Below are 17,800 nucleotides of genomic sequence, written 5' to 3'. Positions count from 1 at the left end.
GTTTTGATGGAGCGGATGAAAATGACAATAGTTGCACATTTTGAGGAATTAAGGGATCAATAGTCATGAATTTTTAGTTGATGGATCATTGCTCTAATTAGATTAAGGTTGATAGGCCATACCTACAATTTCCCCTTTAACTAATAAAACTAAAATTTCAACAGCCTATGCCATCACCCAGGTGTGTACCCACTATTGGCCTCTTAATACATAGCCACTTGCTTTGCAGTCAGACAAATACTATATAAAGAGAAAGGAGGTGAACAACCAACGTCACCAGTATCTTTCTGCGATCTGAAATTAACCATTTTATATTTCACACAAACATTTAAAAACGCAGAGAAGTAGTAATAACAATGTGGGATGTGGTGGGATTAAGTTTAGTAGCTTTGCTAGTAATATACTTAACTTACTGGATTAACCAATGGAGGAATCCAAAATGCAATGGGGTTCTCCCTCCGGGTTCTATGGGATTGCCTCTCATTGGAGAGACTCTTAGTTTGCTTACTCCCTGCTACTCCCTTGATCTTCATCCATTCCTTAAGAAGAGACTCCAAAGGTAGATAAAGTTTGCCTACTCAATTGACATCATGTTCACTCTATTTCTGTTTTCTTTAACACTTTCTTTGCCTTGCAGATACGGACCCATTTTTCGGACTAGTTTGGTGGGCAAGCCAGTTCTAGTATCAGCTGATCCCGAATTTAACAAATATGTAATTCAGCAAGAAGGGAGGATGGTTGAACTATGGTACTTGGACACATTTTCTAAGATTTTTGTGCTGGAAGGAGAGTCTGGGTTAAATAAAATTGGTGTGATTCACAAGTACTTAAGGAGCATTTTCCTGAATCACTTTGGCTCTGAATGCATTAAGGAAAAGTTGCTCCCTCAAATAGAAGAAACTATCAACAAACATTTATGTGCCTGGTCAAGCCAGGAATCTGTTGAAGTGAAAAATGCAATCTCAGTTGTAAATTTCAAACCATCTTAGTCTCTTGTTTATTAATGCTTTACTCTGCTGCTCTTCTTGTTAATTGACTGACACGATTACTTTTGCCTTGGGTGTTGTAGATGGTTTTAAACTTTAGTGCACAACATATGATCGGTTATGATGCCAAAACAGCTCCCGAAAACCTGGGTGAGGGATATCATAGAGTCACCCAAGGTTTTATGTCCTTCCCCTTGAATGTTCCTGGCACAGCTTACCATAATTGTATAAAGGTACTAGAGAAGGCATATTATTTTTTACATTTTCGTCCAATAAGATATCACAAAATGGTAAAACTTAGGTAATTATTCAGGTCCATGAGAAGCTGACAACAATGTTGAGGAATATGATAAGGGAGAGACGCAAGTCACCTGAGAAGCGCCGAGGAGATTTCCTTGACCAAGTCATCACCGACATAGATCAGGAGAAGTTCTTGTCGGAGGACTTCTGTGTACACATGATATTTGGGGGCTTATTTGCTACCTTTGATGCTATTTCAACAGTATTGACATTATTTTTCAGTTTACTTGCAGACCATCCTGTGGTTTTACAAGAGCTGACAGTAAGTAGACTAATCTTGTGCATCAATTTAATTAATCTTCCCAACTCCTCTGTGTCACTATATTTAATTATCATCAGGCTGAGCATGAGGCACTGCTCAAAAATAGAGAAAACCCAAATTCTGCACTTACATGGGATGAATATAAATCGATGACTTTTACCCTTCAAGTTAGTTCTTTGAACTCAGCATGCTTTTTTTTTCTACCTTGAACAGTAGTATAGAAAAAAGTGTTACGACTTACTGGACTTCGGGAAAATATAGGTTATCAATGAAACTCTGAGGCTGAGTAATGCTATCCCAGGCTTGTTTCGTAGAGCATTGAAGGATATCCCTGTAAATGGTAAGTCCTCAATTAAAATTGGTTAGGCACTTTGTTAATTCCTACTTAAAAATACTAGTTTAGTTAGTCAATAAAATGTTTGTAAATGCTTTCAAGGATACACAATACCAGCTGGGTGGACGATTTTGCTTGTTACCCCTGCTCTTCATTTAACTTCCGACACGTTCAAGGATCACTTGGAGTTCAATCCATGGCGTTGGAAGGTACGCGTCTGTATTTGAAACTTGAGTATCTGATCTCAATCACAAAACTATCTCACAGCGCTAATTTTGTTTGCGTATTTATGTTTTGTATGTAATTAGGACCTTGATTCCCTTGTTATATCTAAGAACTTCATGCCGTTTGGTGGCGGATTAAGGCAATGTGCTGGGGCTGAGTACACCAGAGCGTTCTTGTCCACCTTTCTTCATGTTTTGGTCACCAAATATAGGTATATTTCACCACTCCCCTCTTATTTTGATCTCAGCATCTCACCAGAAGTAGCAAATCCAGTCTGTGCCTACATGGTTTTTGACTGAGCTTAAATCATTTTTTCGATTTCTGGTGTTCATAGGTGGACAACTGTAAAAGGCGCACGGATTTCTCGAAGTCCTATGTTGGCATTCGGGGATGGCGCTCACATTAAGTTCTCTGAGAAGAAAAACAACTGAGATGTTATTCTGATTCTGTATGGAAAATATGAAAAATGTAGTTGGAATAATTTAGGGCTGGCCCAAAGCAGGTGGATGCTATGCGCTTGCATACTAAGGTGCCGCCCTCTAGTTATAGAATGTACTAGAAAATTGTCCGCACGTTGCTCGGGTTTTGAATCCTTAATGCAAGACAGGCATGAATAATTTCGACAAAAAGACGGAGGATGTGAAGCTTCTATACCGAAGGTTTCTATTCTTGTACATCTAAACAATAAAATGAAGAAAGAAAAATTCACCAAAAAAATCGAAAACCCTTGCCCAAAAAAACTTACTAAATTCAAAGCATAGCATCTACACTGAGTTACTACCATACACTGCTCAGTTAGGATTATGCTATTCTCATCATCCCTGATCAATATAATTATATATTTCACAGCTACACTCCCCCTCGATATACACTGACAGAGCATCTACTTTTTTGCTCACTTTATTTGCTCAGTTAAGCAATAACTAACATACACAATTTGACAATCAAAGCTGCTACACCAATCATCCATAAATGGGCAAAAATACAAATACAATTCTAATGGGGTTTGGAACAAATACACCAATCATCCAATTCGAATGCCATTTGGAACAAATACACCAACCATTCAATTCGATTGGGGTTTAGCACAAATACATGATCTCAAGCTTTACATAAATGGACAAATACATACACATGCACAAAATAGAAAGAAGCCCAGTTCCGGTTCTAAGTTCAAACGAACAAAAGTAAATTATATAATTTAAAATCCAAGCATGAAAGGTTTACAAAGATAAATTAAAAAATGTAAATAACTAATTAGGCTTTGAATAAAAATGAGGGTGTATAATTATATACCTCAAAATGATAAGGAACCAACTTCTTCCTCCAACAATCCAAATTTCTGAAATTTCCAAAAAAATCCATTAGTAAGTCAGAGACTTTCATAATCGATGACCAATTCTAATGGAATTTTAGTTAAATAACCAAAGCCACACCAAAAAAAAAGAAGAAATTTTAGAAATATTGTTGAATCCAATACAACTAATTTGGTCTAACGAAAAACATGAAAGCTTAAGGCCTTGGTGAAATGTTCAGTAAACTGCAAAGGGCCTCAGCCAAGGCCATAATTGAACATCATTTCATACAACTCACAATTACTTTAATACATTTGGATATGAAGGAAAATTAAATTTATTCGATTTCGTTATAAAGAAAATTACTTAATGCAAGAACTCCATTTGTGCTCAATGGCGTGAGAAGTAAATAACCAAGTTTATATACTGCAGTTCGAATAACATAATTTTAAACTTCACCTAACCAACATGACATGACATGAAAATGAGTCGATTACATCAGTTTTAAATAATCTTGTCCCATACAACTTTTGCTAGTATGCCCTCTTATGTTTAAGGAGCAATTGAGAGAAAATAGTTCATGAACATCGCACTTCTGCTAGTAGTGCATCGACCATATTTGACTGCACAACAGTAACAACCAAAAAATCAAATAATGTAATGGAAGAAAAACAAAGATTAATAACCATACACCTATCCATTTTCTCTTGTAAACAAAATTTGTCATTTGCACCTAATTTAAAATCATGCTTGTTTAGAGCTAAAATCTTATCAAATAGAAAGACTAAATCCATTGCTAACATCAGCAACCATAAGTTTCTACTAAAAAGAACTTAGCTCAATAATTTGCTTAGTAATTAGGATGCCTAAGACAATGATTTAATCTCTTGGAAATCAAATCAAAGCTACAAAGTGATTCGCTTTGAGCGATCGACACATCAAACTCAGTTCGAGTTCACCAGTCGCATTCAGATATATACTCAAAACAATGCATTCACATTCTCTACTTTTGACACTTAATCGGCGAAGAATGCCAAGCCACAATCACTCAACCAGCTCCTAGTTAATGGTTTCATTAAATTTGAAACCCATACAGAGAACCATGTTATGCACATAGATCAAACCGGAGTACCCGACCCATTTCTCTATTTTCATTTCGATCATTTACTTTGTTAGGGCCCAATCTTACATTAGTTATTGGTTTATTTTTAGCTACAGTGCCTAAAACTTGATTTTGATCTCAGTTTGTTCCCTGAAATTTAAAAATCACCACTTTACATGAAACTCGATTTTAATCTCATTGTGTCCTCTGAAACTCAAAAGTCGTCACTTTACTCCCCAGAACTCGATTTTAATTCCACTCTGCTCATTTAAACTCAAAACTCGCTACTTTACTCCTTAAAACTCAAAATTCATGTTACATTGCCTTGTTTCTATTTTTTAAAATAAGTTCATCCATACAAAATTTATAATTGGTAATATGCCAAATTTCCAACTGAAATAAATGAATAGTAAAAAATAATAAAAGAACCATCTTCTCTCTTCACCACCACCTTCATTAAGAACATAAGAAAATAAGAAATAATGAAATCAATGGTACTAATGATAAGGTGGCTGGAGAGGGAGGGAGAAAGGATTGCTGCATTGGCAACACGTATAGATAAAGGGGGGGTGGTGGTCGGAGAGATGAAATCCAGGAATTGTTTTGCTATTCTTACTTTTTTTAGTATGTTATACAATGTTTGAAAACTAGTTTTTGTTTTACTCTATGTGGTACTATTTGATTGGACATGTGAGCTCTATACTTGTGTCATGTTAGTGAGGATCCTCGCCAGATTCTCTTTGTGAGGATCCAGCAAGGATCTTAGGGATCCTCAAATCATATATGTTCATTGTACATCGTACAGTTAGAAATCGTTGTAAATTTTTTTATTTAAAATTTGAATATAAACAGTACCTGACAAAAACTGGCTGGACGATGTATGATGAACGGATGTGATTGGAGGATCCCCGAGATCCTCAATTATGCCATATATGTAAACTTAATGGTTATATGACAAATACATAGAAACAAGCCAAAAGTGTAGTGAATATTGAGTTTTAGGAAGTAAAGTAACAACTTTTGAGTTTTAGGGGGGGGCAAAATGATATCAAAATTAAGTTCGAGAGAATAAAGTGGTGACTTTTGAATTTCTGGGGGCAAAGGATCAAATCGAGTTCCATGGAGTAAAGTTGCGACTTTTGAATTTCAAAAAGTAAAATGTGATCGAAACCGAGTTTCAAGAAGCGTACAACCACATAGTGTGGTACGCAAATATAATAATAAAATGTGGTATTCCTAGCATTTTCTATTGCATTTTTAGTGCAATTCTTCTTGAGCAATAAAATTGCATATAGGACATGCAAAAGTAACACATTACAAAAACCAAAAGATTTTCCACATCCATCAAATTATGATTTTCTACATACAGTGAGCCAAGTATTTTCCATCCATCGAAGTTGAGGCCATTATCGGTATGGCTGATCACCACGTTGCAAATATCTATATAAGCGAAAAGATAATGATATGGAGACTAAATTTCTGAACTAAATTTTGTAAAATAAATAATGTTGTTGTTGATTATTAGATTATTAATTAAATGTTAATATACTTATTTCTTATTGTGACATATGATTTAGTTTGCAAATTCAATATAAACCATATAAAAATATAAAAATACAAAAAATACAAAAAAACCCAACGGCTAGCTGCAACGGCTAGCTGACTCAGCTAGCTGTAATATTCAAAAAAAAATTCAAACTATTAGTGTCGGTTATAACCGACACTAATAGTAAATAAAAAAAAATTGCCTATGAATACCTATTACTGTCGGTTATAACCAACAATATTAAAAAATCCTTCTTTAATGTTGTCGGTTATAACCGACAATAATAGGTAAACTATATAATAAAAATAGCCAGCCCTTTGGCCCTTTGGCCCTTTGAAATTCTGTGGGGCCCTCCCAGATTCCCGAGCCCTCTGGCCTAATCCTCGGTTGGAGACGGTTTTAAGGCTATTTTCGGCCCTCTAGACCCTTTGGTTGGAGATGACCTTAAAGCATTCCAATGATCTCTTCTAGGATTATTTGAATACCTACTTAATCGGCTTATTGAATAAGCAAGATCAGGTCTTGTACAATTCATAATGTACATCAAGCAACCTATAACTTGGGTATACTCTAATTGAGATACACTTTCATCTTTGTTTTTAGTAAGTTTATGAATGGGATCAAAAGGAGTTACTGCAGGTTTACAATCATAATGTCCAAACCTTTTGAGAACCTTTTCAACATAATGTGATTGAGTGAGAATATATCCATTTGAATTTCGTAGAATTCGAACTCCAAGAATCACATCAGCTATTCCCATATCTTTCATATCAAAACTAGAATTTAGCATTTTCTTTGTGGAGTTAATCACATATTTGTTTGTTCCCAATATAAGCATGTCATCAACATATAGACATACAATAACACAAGTAATTTTTGTTTGCTTAACATAAATGCATTTATCACTTTCATTGATCACAAATCCATTTGTGATCATATTATGATCGAATTTTTCATGCCATTGCTTAGGCGCTTGTTTAAGTCCATATAATGACTTAATCAATTTGCAAACTTTCTTTTCTTGACCCTTGACAATGAAACCTTCAGGTTGTTCCATATATATTTCTTCGTCTAATTCACTATTTAGAAATGCAGTTTTGACATCTATTTGATGTATCTTGAGATTGTACACAGATGTTATAGCTATTAATAACCTTATAGAAGGTATTCTAGCTACGGGTGAATAAGTGTCAAAATAGTCAATTCCTTCTTTTTGACGATACCCATTGGCAACTAGACGAGCTTTATACTTGTCTATGGTACCATCCGATCTCAATTTCCTCTTAAAAATCCATTTGTGTCATATTATTTTATTTCCAGGAGGCAAATTAACCAATTCCCATGTATTATTTTGCATGATGGATTCTATTTCACTTTGAATAGCTTCTTTCCAATAAGGTGCTTCAGATGATTCTAATGCAGCTTTATAAGTTTGAGGCTCTTCTTCAGCTACAAAAGTGAGGAAATTAGGACCAAAATCCTTTGCAATTTTTGCTCTTTTACTTTTCTGTGGTTCCAAATATTGGCTTTGAACTCTAAAAGTTGAGGCATGATTTTCGTCAACTTTTCTTGTAGTATCATCATGTACTCTTTTGTTCAAAACATATGACCTATCTTTATAAGGAAAATTTTTCTCAAAGAACTCAGCTTCGGCATATTCAAGTATTGTATTTACATGAATATCTTCAATTTTATATTTATGAACCAAAAATCTATATGCCGAACTATTATTGGCATGACCAATAAATATACAATCCATTGTTTTTGGTCCAAGTTTTTGTCTCTTTGGAAGAGGCACTTGAACTTTCACAAGACACCCCACACTTTCAAGGTTTTATATGTAGGTAACCTACCTTTCCAGATTTCATAAGGAGATTCATTAGTCTTCTTATGTGGAATTTGGTTCAAAATTGTGTTTGCAGCAAGGAGTGCCTCACCCCATAAATTATGTGGTGCACCAGAACTGTTCAACATGGAATTAATCATATCCTTCAATGTACGATTTTTTTGTTCAGCCACTTCGTTTTGTTGAAGAGTATATGGTGCTGTCATTTGATGTATTATTCCATGTGTTGAACAAAATTCTGCAAAGTCATTAGATTCGTATTCACCACCTCTATCCAATCTTAAGACTTTTATTCTCTTGTCTGGTTGATTTTTGGCTTCGGCTTTAAATGTCTTAAACATGTTTAAGGCTTCATCTTTACTATGAATCAAATAGAGATAATAGTACTTGCTGCAATCATCAATGAAAGAAATATAGTAGTTATTTCCTCCACGAGTTGGTGTGGATTTGAAATCACAAAGATCACTATGGATTAAACCAAGTATTTCGTTGGATTTTTCCACGGATTTATATGAGTGTCTTGCATATTTAGATTCTGTGCATATCTCACATTTACATACTTTGTTCATGGAACATTTGGGCAATAGGCCTAAGTTAACCATTCTTTAAAGAGAACGAAAATTAACATGACCTAATCTTGCATGCCATAATGTAGATGACTCAATCAAGTATAGCTTTAGCAGAAAGTACATTAAGTTTGAAGAGCCCCTCAACCAAGTAGCCCTTTCCCACATACACCCCACCCTTGGTGATTACAAACTTATCAGATTCAAACACTATTTTGAAACCTTTGTTACTCTGAAGCGATCCAAAAATCAGGTTCTTGCGAATATTAAGAACATGCAGAACATTGGTGAGTGAAAGCTCTTTTCCAGAAGTGAGTTTGAGCGTCACTTTTCCCTTCCCTGCAACGTCAAATGCAGTTGCATTTCCCATGTACAGATTTTCTCCACCATCAACATATTGGTAAGTAACAAATCAATTTTGATCAGCACACACATGCCTTGTTGCTCCTGTATCAAACCACCAGTCATTGGAATTAGTCAATAAATTTTGATCAGCACACACATGCCTTGTTTCTACAACGTTTGCTTGATTGGAATTCTCAAAATTCTGATCGTTCTTGTGGCGGCAATCCTTTGCCCTATAACCTGTCTTTCCATAAACCCAACAACCTCCTTTGATTTTCTTGAAGGTTTTCCCTTTCACAACTGTGGGTGCTTTCTTTGCAACATCATTGCCTTTGTTTTTCTGATTGTGCCTTGCCTTGTATGAGTCACCTCTTTCCACAACATTGGCTTTTGCCTCTAGCGATGAGACATCATACTTCTCATTTCTGCGACGATCCTCTTCCACATGCAGTTTGAAAATCAATTGATCCATGCTCATGTCCTCAGTTAGATGCTTCAGATAAATCTTAAAGTCCTTCCAATTCGAAGGCAGTTTCTCTATAATAAATCCAACCACAAAACCTTCTTTCTGACCAAGATTTTCTTCATCTAACTCATGAACAATCACTTGGAGTTCTTCAACTTATTTGACAACAGACTTTGTGTCACTCATCTTGTAATTCAGAAATTTTCCAATTACAAACTTCTTGGAACTTGCCACTTCAGACTTATACTTCTTGTCCAGAGACTCCCACAGTTCTTTCGTTGTCTTAAATGATGAATAAACATCATACAGAGAGTCATCTAAAGCATTCAGAATATAGTTCCTGCATAGAAATTCACTGTGAGTCCAGGCTTCTATAGCCTGCAGAATTTCGGCAGGAATATCTCCCTCTTCTGGCGCTTTTGGGGCCTCAGAAGTAATCACATGACTCAACTTCAAAGTTGTCAAATAGAACAACATTTTCTGTTGCCAACGTTTGAAATCAACTCCCTTGAATTTCTCAGGTTTCTCAACATGTTGCTTGACAACACCAACATTTGATTGATCCATGGTTTCACAAATAGAATTCTGTCTTAGATTGTTATATATCAATCAAATGTCAAGTATATAATATATAATAATTTGCACAGTTTATTTTCAAATGAAAATTAAACAACAAATACAATATATCAAAATATAATCACTTAATGAAATTGCTTATAGAATCACAAATCACTGACTTTCTCTGTGAAATATGAAAAAATAGAAGTGATGGAATCGATGGATTCATTTCTGATTTGTAGCCATATTTATAAGGGCATTCATGAACAGTTATGACTATTCAAACTTATCCTTTCAGATATAACTGTTAAAAACTGAATCCTTAAAATCAAAACCGATAAAATTTAGACTTGTGATTTTCGTCCATCCGAGCCCAAGAGCTCCAAGGCTCAAGGCCCATCTTTGACATTTAATATAAACATCTAAACCCTCCAAGCCTAAGGTCCAAGGTCCATGGGTTTGACCCAATTCTTTTCAAACTATAAGTGAGTGAACTCACTTATAAAGGTGATTTGCACTAAAGGTTTGGGCGATGTGGGACTTCCTCACAGTCACAAGTTCCGACATCTAATTGTCTTTATGATTGGCCACCATTAGGATATTTAGAAAAGTAATTAATTTAATGCAATATTGGCGAAGGGTTGTCCATGGAATTGACTAAGGCTTCTTGTGGTTAATATGTGTAACTTCTTAGGATGGACAACACGTCTTAAGGGTTATATGGTTTTTCAAAAGGTTTTGACAAAACTTAATGTGTCTTGCATGTTCACATTCGATATGGACGCCACAGACGGGTTGCATGTTAGATATACGCTCTATATTGGAGGTTCCAAGTAGGATATATATTAGGAAAACCTAACCTTCAAATATGCATGTGTAATTCATAAGCAATTGGAAGAATTATATAAGATTGTTAAGGTGACGGAAGATTCCTAGTGCTTTATTAATTTGATTTTTACAAAACTATTTCCTTTTCCTCATTTTTAATATTGCAAATTTGTCTACTCTCTTTAATTAAATTCGTTTTTATTAAATTAGGTCATAAAATCAATCATCCTAAATCTTTGCTTTACAATAATAACTGAAATTTGATTTGATACGAATTATTTAATAATCCTTATGGAGAACGACCTTACTAGAACCATTTATACTGTGATATCCTCGTCATTCTTGCAAGTATTATAGGTGTTTTTAACCCTTTTTGTGCATGTGGTAAAAAGCCTATCATGTATCGATTTGAAACTATCAATCTTCTCTTAATATAGTTTAGAGTAGTAATATCGTTTGTAATAAAAAATAATTTTCAAATATTGAAATTTTGTAATTTATTACATATTGATGGAATGTTATTTTATGCCCACATAGATAAAACTCTGGATGACCCGTTGCTCATTTTTAAGTTTATCTTTATTTTTTTAGACTATTACTCATGAAAATTTTGGAAATGACAATTATTTACTAAAATAAATTTGGAAATTGGAGATCTCATATTCTAATTTTTTTTTCTCTCTTTTAATTTGGAAATAAGTTTCTATGCTTATGAATTCAAACAATTATTAATTTACAAATTCCTGTTTTGTTCAAATTTCAATTTAATTTTTTTATCCAAACAAAGGGTGATAGAAATGTAAAGACATGGATTAATATGCCAGATTCAAAAATAAAAAATAAAAAATTAAGTAGAGGAAACCGTAGAAAAATTGAATTCCCGACTTAATGAAAATACCTAACTTTTATTTTAATGCACCTAACTAAGTTTTAATGTCCTACCAAAGCAGAAACTTCAAGGACCAATAGAGTTTAACGAATCAAGTAAAGTGTTATTAGAGTTAGGTAAGGAATTAATTACACTAACATCCTTGAGATTTGTCGAGTTTTCACAAAACTCCCTCACATTAAGATATTACACTAACCAATTGTAACAGTGATTCTTCAAACATAACTCGTTTTGACGGAGCTAATGAAATGACTATAGTTGCACATTTTGAAGAGTTAAGGATCAATAGTTATGGATTTATTTAGTTGAGGGACCATTGCTTCAATTAGGTTAAGGTTGATGGACCATAGCCACAATTTCCTCTTTAACTAATAAAACTAAAATTTCAACAACCTATGCCATCACTTAGGTGTGTACCCACTATTGGCCTATTAATCATGGACGGAGCCAATGAAGGCTCACTGGAGGCAGATGCCCCCACTCAAGTAATTCGTTTGTTTAGTTGTAGACTACAATTATATAATATACAGGGGTTATTTTTGAAGAAAATATATGTATCTAATATCCAACATACATTCATGCTACTTGTATTCCATATCAAATATTATATGAGCAATAATGCTCTTGTTCTGTCATTCAAACCAAAAAAACCTCATCCCGCCTATCATGTACTTATAGTTTTCTCATCACTTTGCCACTTTCCACTACTATATTGAAATTTTTGTAACATTAGAATCATGATATATCATCATTTGAAACCATCCTTAATATCATATTGCATATAACCATTTACTATAATAAAGTTTTCTTAGTTGTTTTCGGTTGCCCCCACCAAAAGAAATTTTTTGCTCCGTCCCTGCTCTTAATACATAGCCACTTGTTTTGCAGTCAGACAAATACTATATAAAGAGAAAGGAGGTGAACAACCAATGTCACCAGTATCTTTCTGTGATCTGAAGTAACCATTTTATATTTCACACATACATTTAAAAAAACTGAGAAGTAGTAATAACAATGTGGGATGTGGTGGGATTAAGTTTAGTAGCTTTGCTAGTAATATACTTAACTTACTGGATTAACCAATGGAGGAATCCAAAATGCAATGGGGTTCTCCCTCCGGGTTCTATGGGATTGCCTCTCATTGGAGAGACTCTTAGTTTGCTTACTCCCAGCTACTCCCTTGATCTTCATCCATTCCTTAAGAAGAGACTCCAAAGGTAGATAAAGTTTGCCTACTCAATTGTCATCATGTTCACTCTATTTCTGTTTTATTTAGCACTTTCTTTGCCTTGCAGATACGGACCCATTTTTCGGACTAGTTTGGTGGGCAAGCCAGTTCTAGTATCAGCTGATCCCGAATTTAACAAATATGTAATTCAGCAAGAAGGGAGGATGGTTGAACTATGGTACTTGGACACATTTTCTAAGATTTTTGTGATGGAAGGAGAGTCTCGGTCAAATAAAATTGGTGTGATTCACAAGTACTCAAGGAGCATTTTCCTGAATCACTTTGGCACTGAATGCATTAAGGAAAAGTTGCTCCCTCAAATAGAAGAAACTATCAACAAACATTTATGTGCCTGGTCAAGCCAGGAATCTGTTGAAGTGAAAAATGCAAGCTCAGTTGTAAATTTCAAACCATCTTAGTCTCTTGTTTATAGCTTGTTACTCTGCTGCTCTTCTTGTTAATTGACTCACACGATTACTTTTGCCTTGGCTGTTGTAGATGATTTTAAACTTTAGTGCACAACATATGATCGGCTATGATGCCAAAACAGCTCCCGAAAACCTGGGTGAGAGATATCATAGAGTCACCCAAGGTTTTATGTCCTTCCCCTTGAATGTTCCTGGCACAGCTTACCATAATTGTTTAAAGGTACTAGAGAAGGCATATTATTTTTTACATTTTCATTCAATAAGATATCACAAAATGGTAAAACTATTAGGTAATTATTCAGGTCCATGAGAAGCTGACAACCATGTTGAGGAATATGATAAGGGAGAGACGCAAGTCACCTGAGAAGTGCCGAGGAGATTTCCTTGACCAAGTCATCATCGACATAGATCAAGAGAAGTTCTTGTCGGAGGACTTCTGTGTACACATGATATTTGGGGGCTTATTTGCTACCTTTGGGACTATTTCAACAGTATTGACATTACTTTTCAGTTTACTTGCAGATCATCCTGCGGTTTTACAAGAGCTGACAGTAAGTAGACTAATCTTGTGCATCAATTTAATTAATCTTCCCAACTCCTCTGTGTCGCTATATTTAATTATCATCAGGCGGAGCATGAGGCACTGCTCAAAAATAGAGAAAACCCAAATTCTGCACTCACATGGGACGAATATAAATCGATGACTTTTACCCTTCAAGTTAGTTCTTTGAACTCAACCTACTATTTTTTCTACCTTGAACAGTAGTATAGAAAAAAGTGTTATGACTTGCTGGACTTTGGGAAAATATAGGTTATCAATGAAACTCTGAGGCTGAGTAATGATATCCCAGGCTTGTTTCGTAAAGCATTGAAAGATATCCCGGTAAATGGTAAGTCCTCAATTAAAACTGGTTAGGCATTTTGTTAATTCCTACTTAAAATTCTAGTTTAGTTATTCAATAAAATGTTTGTAAATGCTTTCAAGGATACACAATACCAGCTGGGTGGACGATTTTGCTTGTTACCCCTGCTCTTCATTTAACTTCCGACACGTTCAAGGATCACTTGGAGTTCAATCCATGGCGTTGGAAGGTACGCGTCTGTATTTGAAACTTGAGTATCTGATCTCAATCACAAAACTATCTCACAGCGCTAATTTTGTTTGCGTATTTATGTTTTGTATGTAATTAGGACCTTGATTCCCTTGTTATATCCAAGAACTTCATGCCGTTTGGTGGCGGATTAAGGCAATGTGCTGGGGCTGAGTACACCAGAGCGTTCTTGTCCACCTTTCTTCATGTTTTGGTCACCAAATATAGGTATATTTCACCACTCCCCTCTTATTTTGATCTCAGCATCTCACCAGAAGTAGCAAATCCAGTCTGTGCCTACATGGTTTTTGACTGAGCTTAAATCATTTTTTCGATTTCTGGTGTTCATAGGTGGACAACTGTAAAAGGCGCACGGATTTCTCGAAGTCCTATGTTGGCATTCGGGGATGGCGCTCACATTAAGTTCTCTGAGAAGAAAACCAACTGAGATGTTATTCTGATTCTGTATGGAAAATATGAAAAATGTAGTTGGAATAATTTAGGGCTGGCCCAAAGCAGGTGGATGCTATGCGCTTGCATACTAAGGTGCCGCCCTCTAGTTATAGAATGTACTAGAATGTACTAGAAAATTGTCCACACGTTGCTCGGGTTTTGAATCCTTAATGCAAGACAGGCATGAATAATTTCGACAAAAAGACGGAGGATGTGAAGCTTCTATACCGAAGGTTTCTATTCTTGTACATCTAAACAATAAAATGAAGAAAGAAAAATTCACCAAAAAAATCGAAAACCCTTGCCCAAAAAAACTCACTAAATTCAAAGCATAGCATCTACACTGAGTTACTACCATACACTGCTCAGTTAGGACTATGTTATTCTCATCATCCCTGATCAATATAATCATATATTTCACAGCTACACTCCCCCTTGATATACACTGACAGAGCATCTACTTTTTTGCTCACTTTATTTGCTCAGTTAAGTAATAACCAACATACACAATTTGACAATCAAAGCAGCTACACCAATCATCCATAAATGGGCAAAAATACAAATACAATTCTAATGGGGTTTGGAACAAATACACCAATCATCCAATTCGAATGCCGTTTGGAACAAATACACCAACCATTCAATTCGATTGGGGTTTAGCACAAATACATGATCTCAAGCTTTACATAAATGGACAAATACATACACACGCACAAAATAGAAAGAAGCTCAGTTCTAGTTCTAAGTTCAAACGAACAAAATTAAATTATATAATTTAAAATCCAAGCATGAAAGGTTTACAAAGATAAATTAAAAAATGTAAATAACTAATTAGGCTTTGAATAAAAATGAGGGTGTATAATTATATACCTCAAAATGATAAGGAACCAACTTCTTCCTCCAACAATCCAAATTTCTGAAATTTCCAAAAAAATCCATTAGTAAGTCTGAGACTTTCATAATCGATGACCAATTCTAATGGAATTTTAGTTAAATAACCAAAGCCACACCAAAAAAAAAAAAAAAAAAATTATAAATATTGTTGAATCCAATACAACTAATTTGGTCTAACGAAAAACATGAAAGCTTAAGGCCTTGGTGAAATGTTCAGTAAACTGCAAAGGGCCTCAGCCAAGGCCATAATTGAACATCATTTCATACAACTCACAATTACTTTAATACATTTGGATCTGAAGGAAAATTAAATTTATTCGATTTCGTTATAAAGAAAATTACTTAATGCAGGAACTCCATTTGTGCTCAATGGCGTGAGAAGTAAATAACCAAGTTTATATACTGCAGTTCGAATAACATAATTATAAACTTCACCTAACCAACATGACATGACATGAAAAATGAGTCGATTACATCAGTTTTAAATAATCTTGTCCCATACAACTTTTGCTAGTATGCCCTCTTATGTTTAAGGAGCAATTGAGAGAAATTAGTTCATGAACATCGCGCTTCTGCTAGTAGTGCATCGAGCATATTTGACTTCACAGCAGTAACAACCAAAAAATCAAATAATGTAATGGAAGAAAAACAAAGATTAATAACCATACACCTATCCATTTTCTCTTGTAAACAAAATTTGTCATTTGCACCTAATTTAAAATCATGCTTGTTTAGAGCTAAAATCATATCAAATAGAAAGACTAAATCCATTGCTAACATCAGCAACCATAAGTTTCTACTAAAAAGAACTTAGCTCAATAATTTTCTTTGTAATTAGGATGCCTAAGACAATGATTTAATCTCTTGGAAATCAAATCAAAGCTACAAAGTGATTTGCTTTGAGCGATCGACACATCAAACTCAGTTCGAGTTCACCAGTCGCATTCAGATATATACTCAAAACAATGCATTCACATTCTCTACTTTTGACACTTAATCGGCGAAGAATGCCAAGCCACAATCACTCAACCAGCTCCTATTTAATAGTTTCATTAAATTTGAAACCCATACAGAGAACAATGTTATGCACATAGATCAAACAGGAGTACCCGACCCATTTCTCTATTTTCATTTCGATCATTTACTTTTGTTAGGGCCCAATCTTACACTAGTTATTGGTTTATTTTTAGCTACAGTGCCTAAAACTTGATTTTGATATCAGTTTGTCCCCTGAAATTTAAAATCACCACTTTACATGAAACTTGATTTTAATCTCACTGTGCCCTCTGAAACTCAAAAGTCGTCACTTTACTCCCCAGAACTCGATTTTGATTCCACTTTGCTCATTTAAACTCAAAACTCGCTACTTTACTCCTTAAAACTCAAAATTCGTGTTACATTGCCTTGTTTCCATTTTTTAAAATAAGTTCATCCATACAAAATTTATAATTGGTAATATACCAAATTTCCAACTGAAATAAATGGATAGTAAAAAATAATAAAAGAACCATCTTCTCTCTTCACCACCACCTCTATTAAGAACATAAGAAAATAAGAAATAATGAAATCAATGGTACTAATGATAAGGTGGCTGGAGAGGGAGGGATAAAGGATTGCTGCATTGGCAACACGTATAGAGAAGGGGGGGTGGTGGTCGGAGAGATGAAATCCAGGAATTGTTTTGCTATTCTTACTTTTTTAGTATGTTATACAATGTTTGAAAACTGGTTTTTGTTTTACTCTATGTGGTACTATTTGATTGGACATGTGAGCTCTATACTTGTGTCATGTTAGTGAGGATCCTCAAATCACATATGTTCATCTTACATCATACGGTTATAAATCGTTGTAAATTTTTTTATTTAAAATTTGAATATAAACAGTACCTGACAAAAACTGGCTGAACGATATAAGATGAACGGATGCGATTGGAGAATCCCCGAGATCCTCAATTATGCCACATATGTAAACTTAATGGTTATATGACAAATACATAGAAACGAGCCAAAAGTGTAGTGAATATTGAGTTTTAGGGAGTAAAGTAGCAACTTTTGAGTTTTAGGGGGGGCAAAATGATATCAAAATTAAGTTCGAGAGAATAAAGTAGTGACTTTTGAGTTTCTGGGGGCAAAGGAACAAATCGAGTTCCATGGAATAA

General features: G+C 34.8%; 2 protein-coding genes across 2 annotated transcripts; both read left to right on the top strand.

Moving 5' to 3' along the window:
* The first annotated feature begins 272 nt into the window (after positions 1-272).
* LOC103409296 (cucurbitadienol 11-hydroxylase-like) lies at positions 273-2,824 on the top strand. Its single transcript, XM_070822459.1, has 9 exons — positions 273-559; positions 638-968; positions 1,070-1,219; positions 1,300-1,548; positions 1,626-1,715; positions 1,810-1,888; positions 1,985-2,091; positions 2,191-2,318; positions 2,442-2,824. The coding sequence occupies exons 1-9, from the start codon at positions 357-359 to the stop codon at positions 2,536-2,538; spliced, it is 1,434 nt and encodes a 477-aa protein (XP_070678560.1). The 5' UTR covers positions 273-356; the 3' UTR covers positions 2,539-2,824.
* Positions 2,825-12,479: 9,655 nt separating this feature from the next.
* Positions 12,480-15,174, top strand: LOC139196467 (beta-amyrin 16-alpha-hydroxylase CYP87D16-like). The gene is made up of 9 exons (XM_070822458.1): positions 12,480-12,765; positions 12,844-13,174; positions 13,275-13,424; positions 13,507-13,755; positions 13,833-13,922; positions 14,016-14,094; positions 14,190-14,296; positions 14,396-14,523; positions 14,647-15,174. The coding sequence occupies exons 1-9, from the start codon at positions 12,563-12,565 to the stop codon at positions 14,741-14,743; spliced, it is 1,434 nt and encodes a 477-aa protein (XP_070678559.1). The 5' UTR covers positions 12,480-12,562; the 3' UTR covers positions 14,744-15,174.
* Positions 15,175-17,800: the final 2,626 nt, after the last annotated feature.

The sequence above is a fragment of the Malus domestica genome, chromosome 05, assembly GCF_042453785.1.
Source record: "Malus domestica chromosome 05, GDT2T_hap1".
Classification (NCBI taxonomy): Eukaryota; Viridiplantae; Streptophyta; class Magnoliopsida; order Rosales; family Rosaceae; genus Malus; species Malus domestica.
Note: the sequence above shows the minus strand (reverse complement) of the source record. Positions and strands in the feature narration are given on the sequence as shown.

Coding starts and splice junctions, on each gene's coding strand:
- LOC139196467 (XM_070822458.1), top strand. CDS start 12,563: ATGTGGGATGTGGTGGGATTAAGTTTAGTAGCTTTGCTAGTAATATAC. Junction 13,175..13,274: donor TGAAAAATGCAAGCTCAGTT/GTAAATTTCAAA, acceptor TGGCTGTTGTAG/ATGATTTTAAACTTTAGTGC. Junction 14,524..14,646: donor GTTTTGGTCACCAAATATAG/GTATATTTCACC, acceptor TGGTGTTCATAG/GTGGACAACTGTAAAAGGCG.
- LOC103409296 (XM_070822459.1), top strand. CDS start 357: ATGTGGGATGTGGTGGGATTAAGTTTAGTAGCTTTGCTAGTAATATAC. Junction 1,549..1,625: donor TGGTTTTACAAGAGCTGACA/GTAAGTAGACTA, acceptor AATTATCATCAG/GCTGAGCATGAGGCACTGCT. Junction 2,319..2,441: donor GTTTTGGTCACCAAATATAG/GTATATTTCACC, acceptor TGGTGTTCATAG/GTGGACAACTGTAAAAGGCG.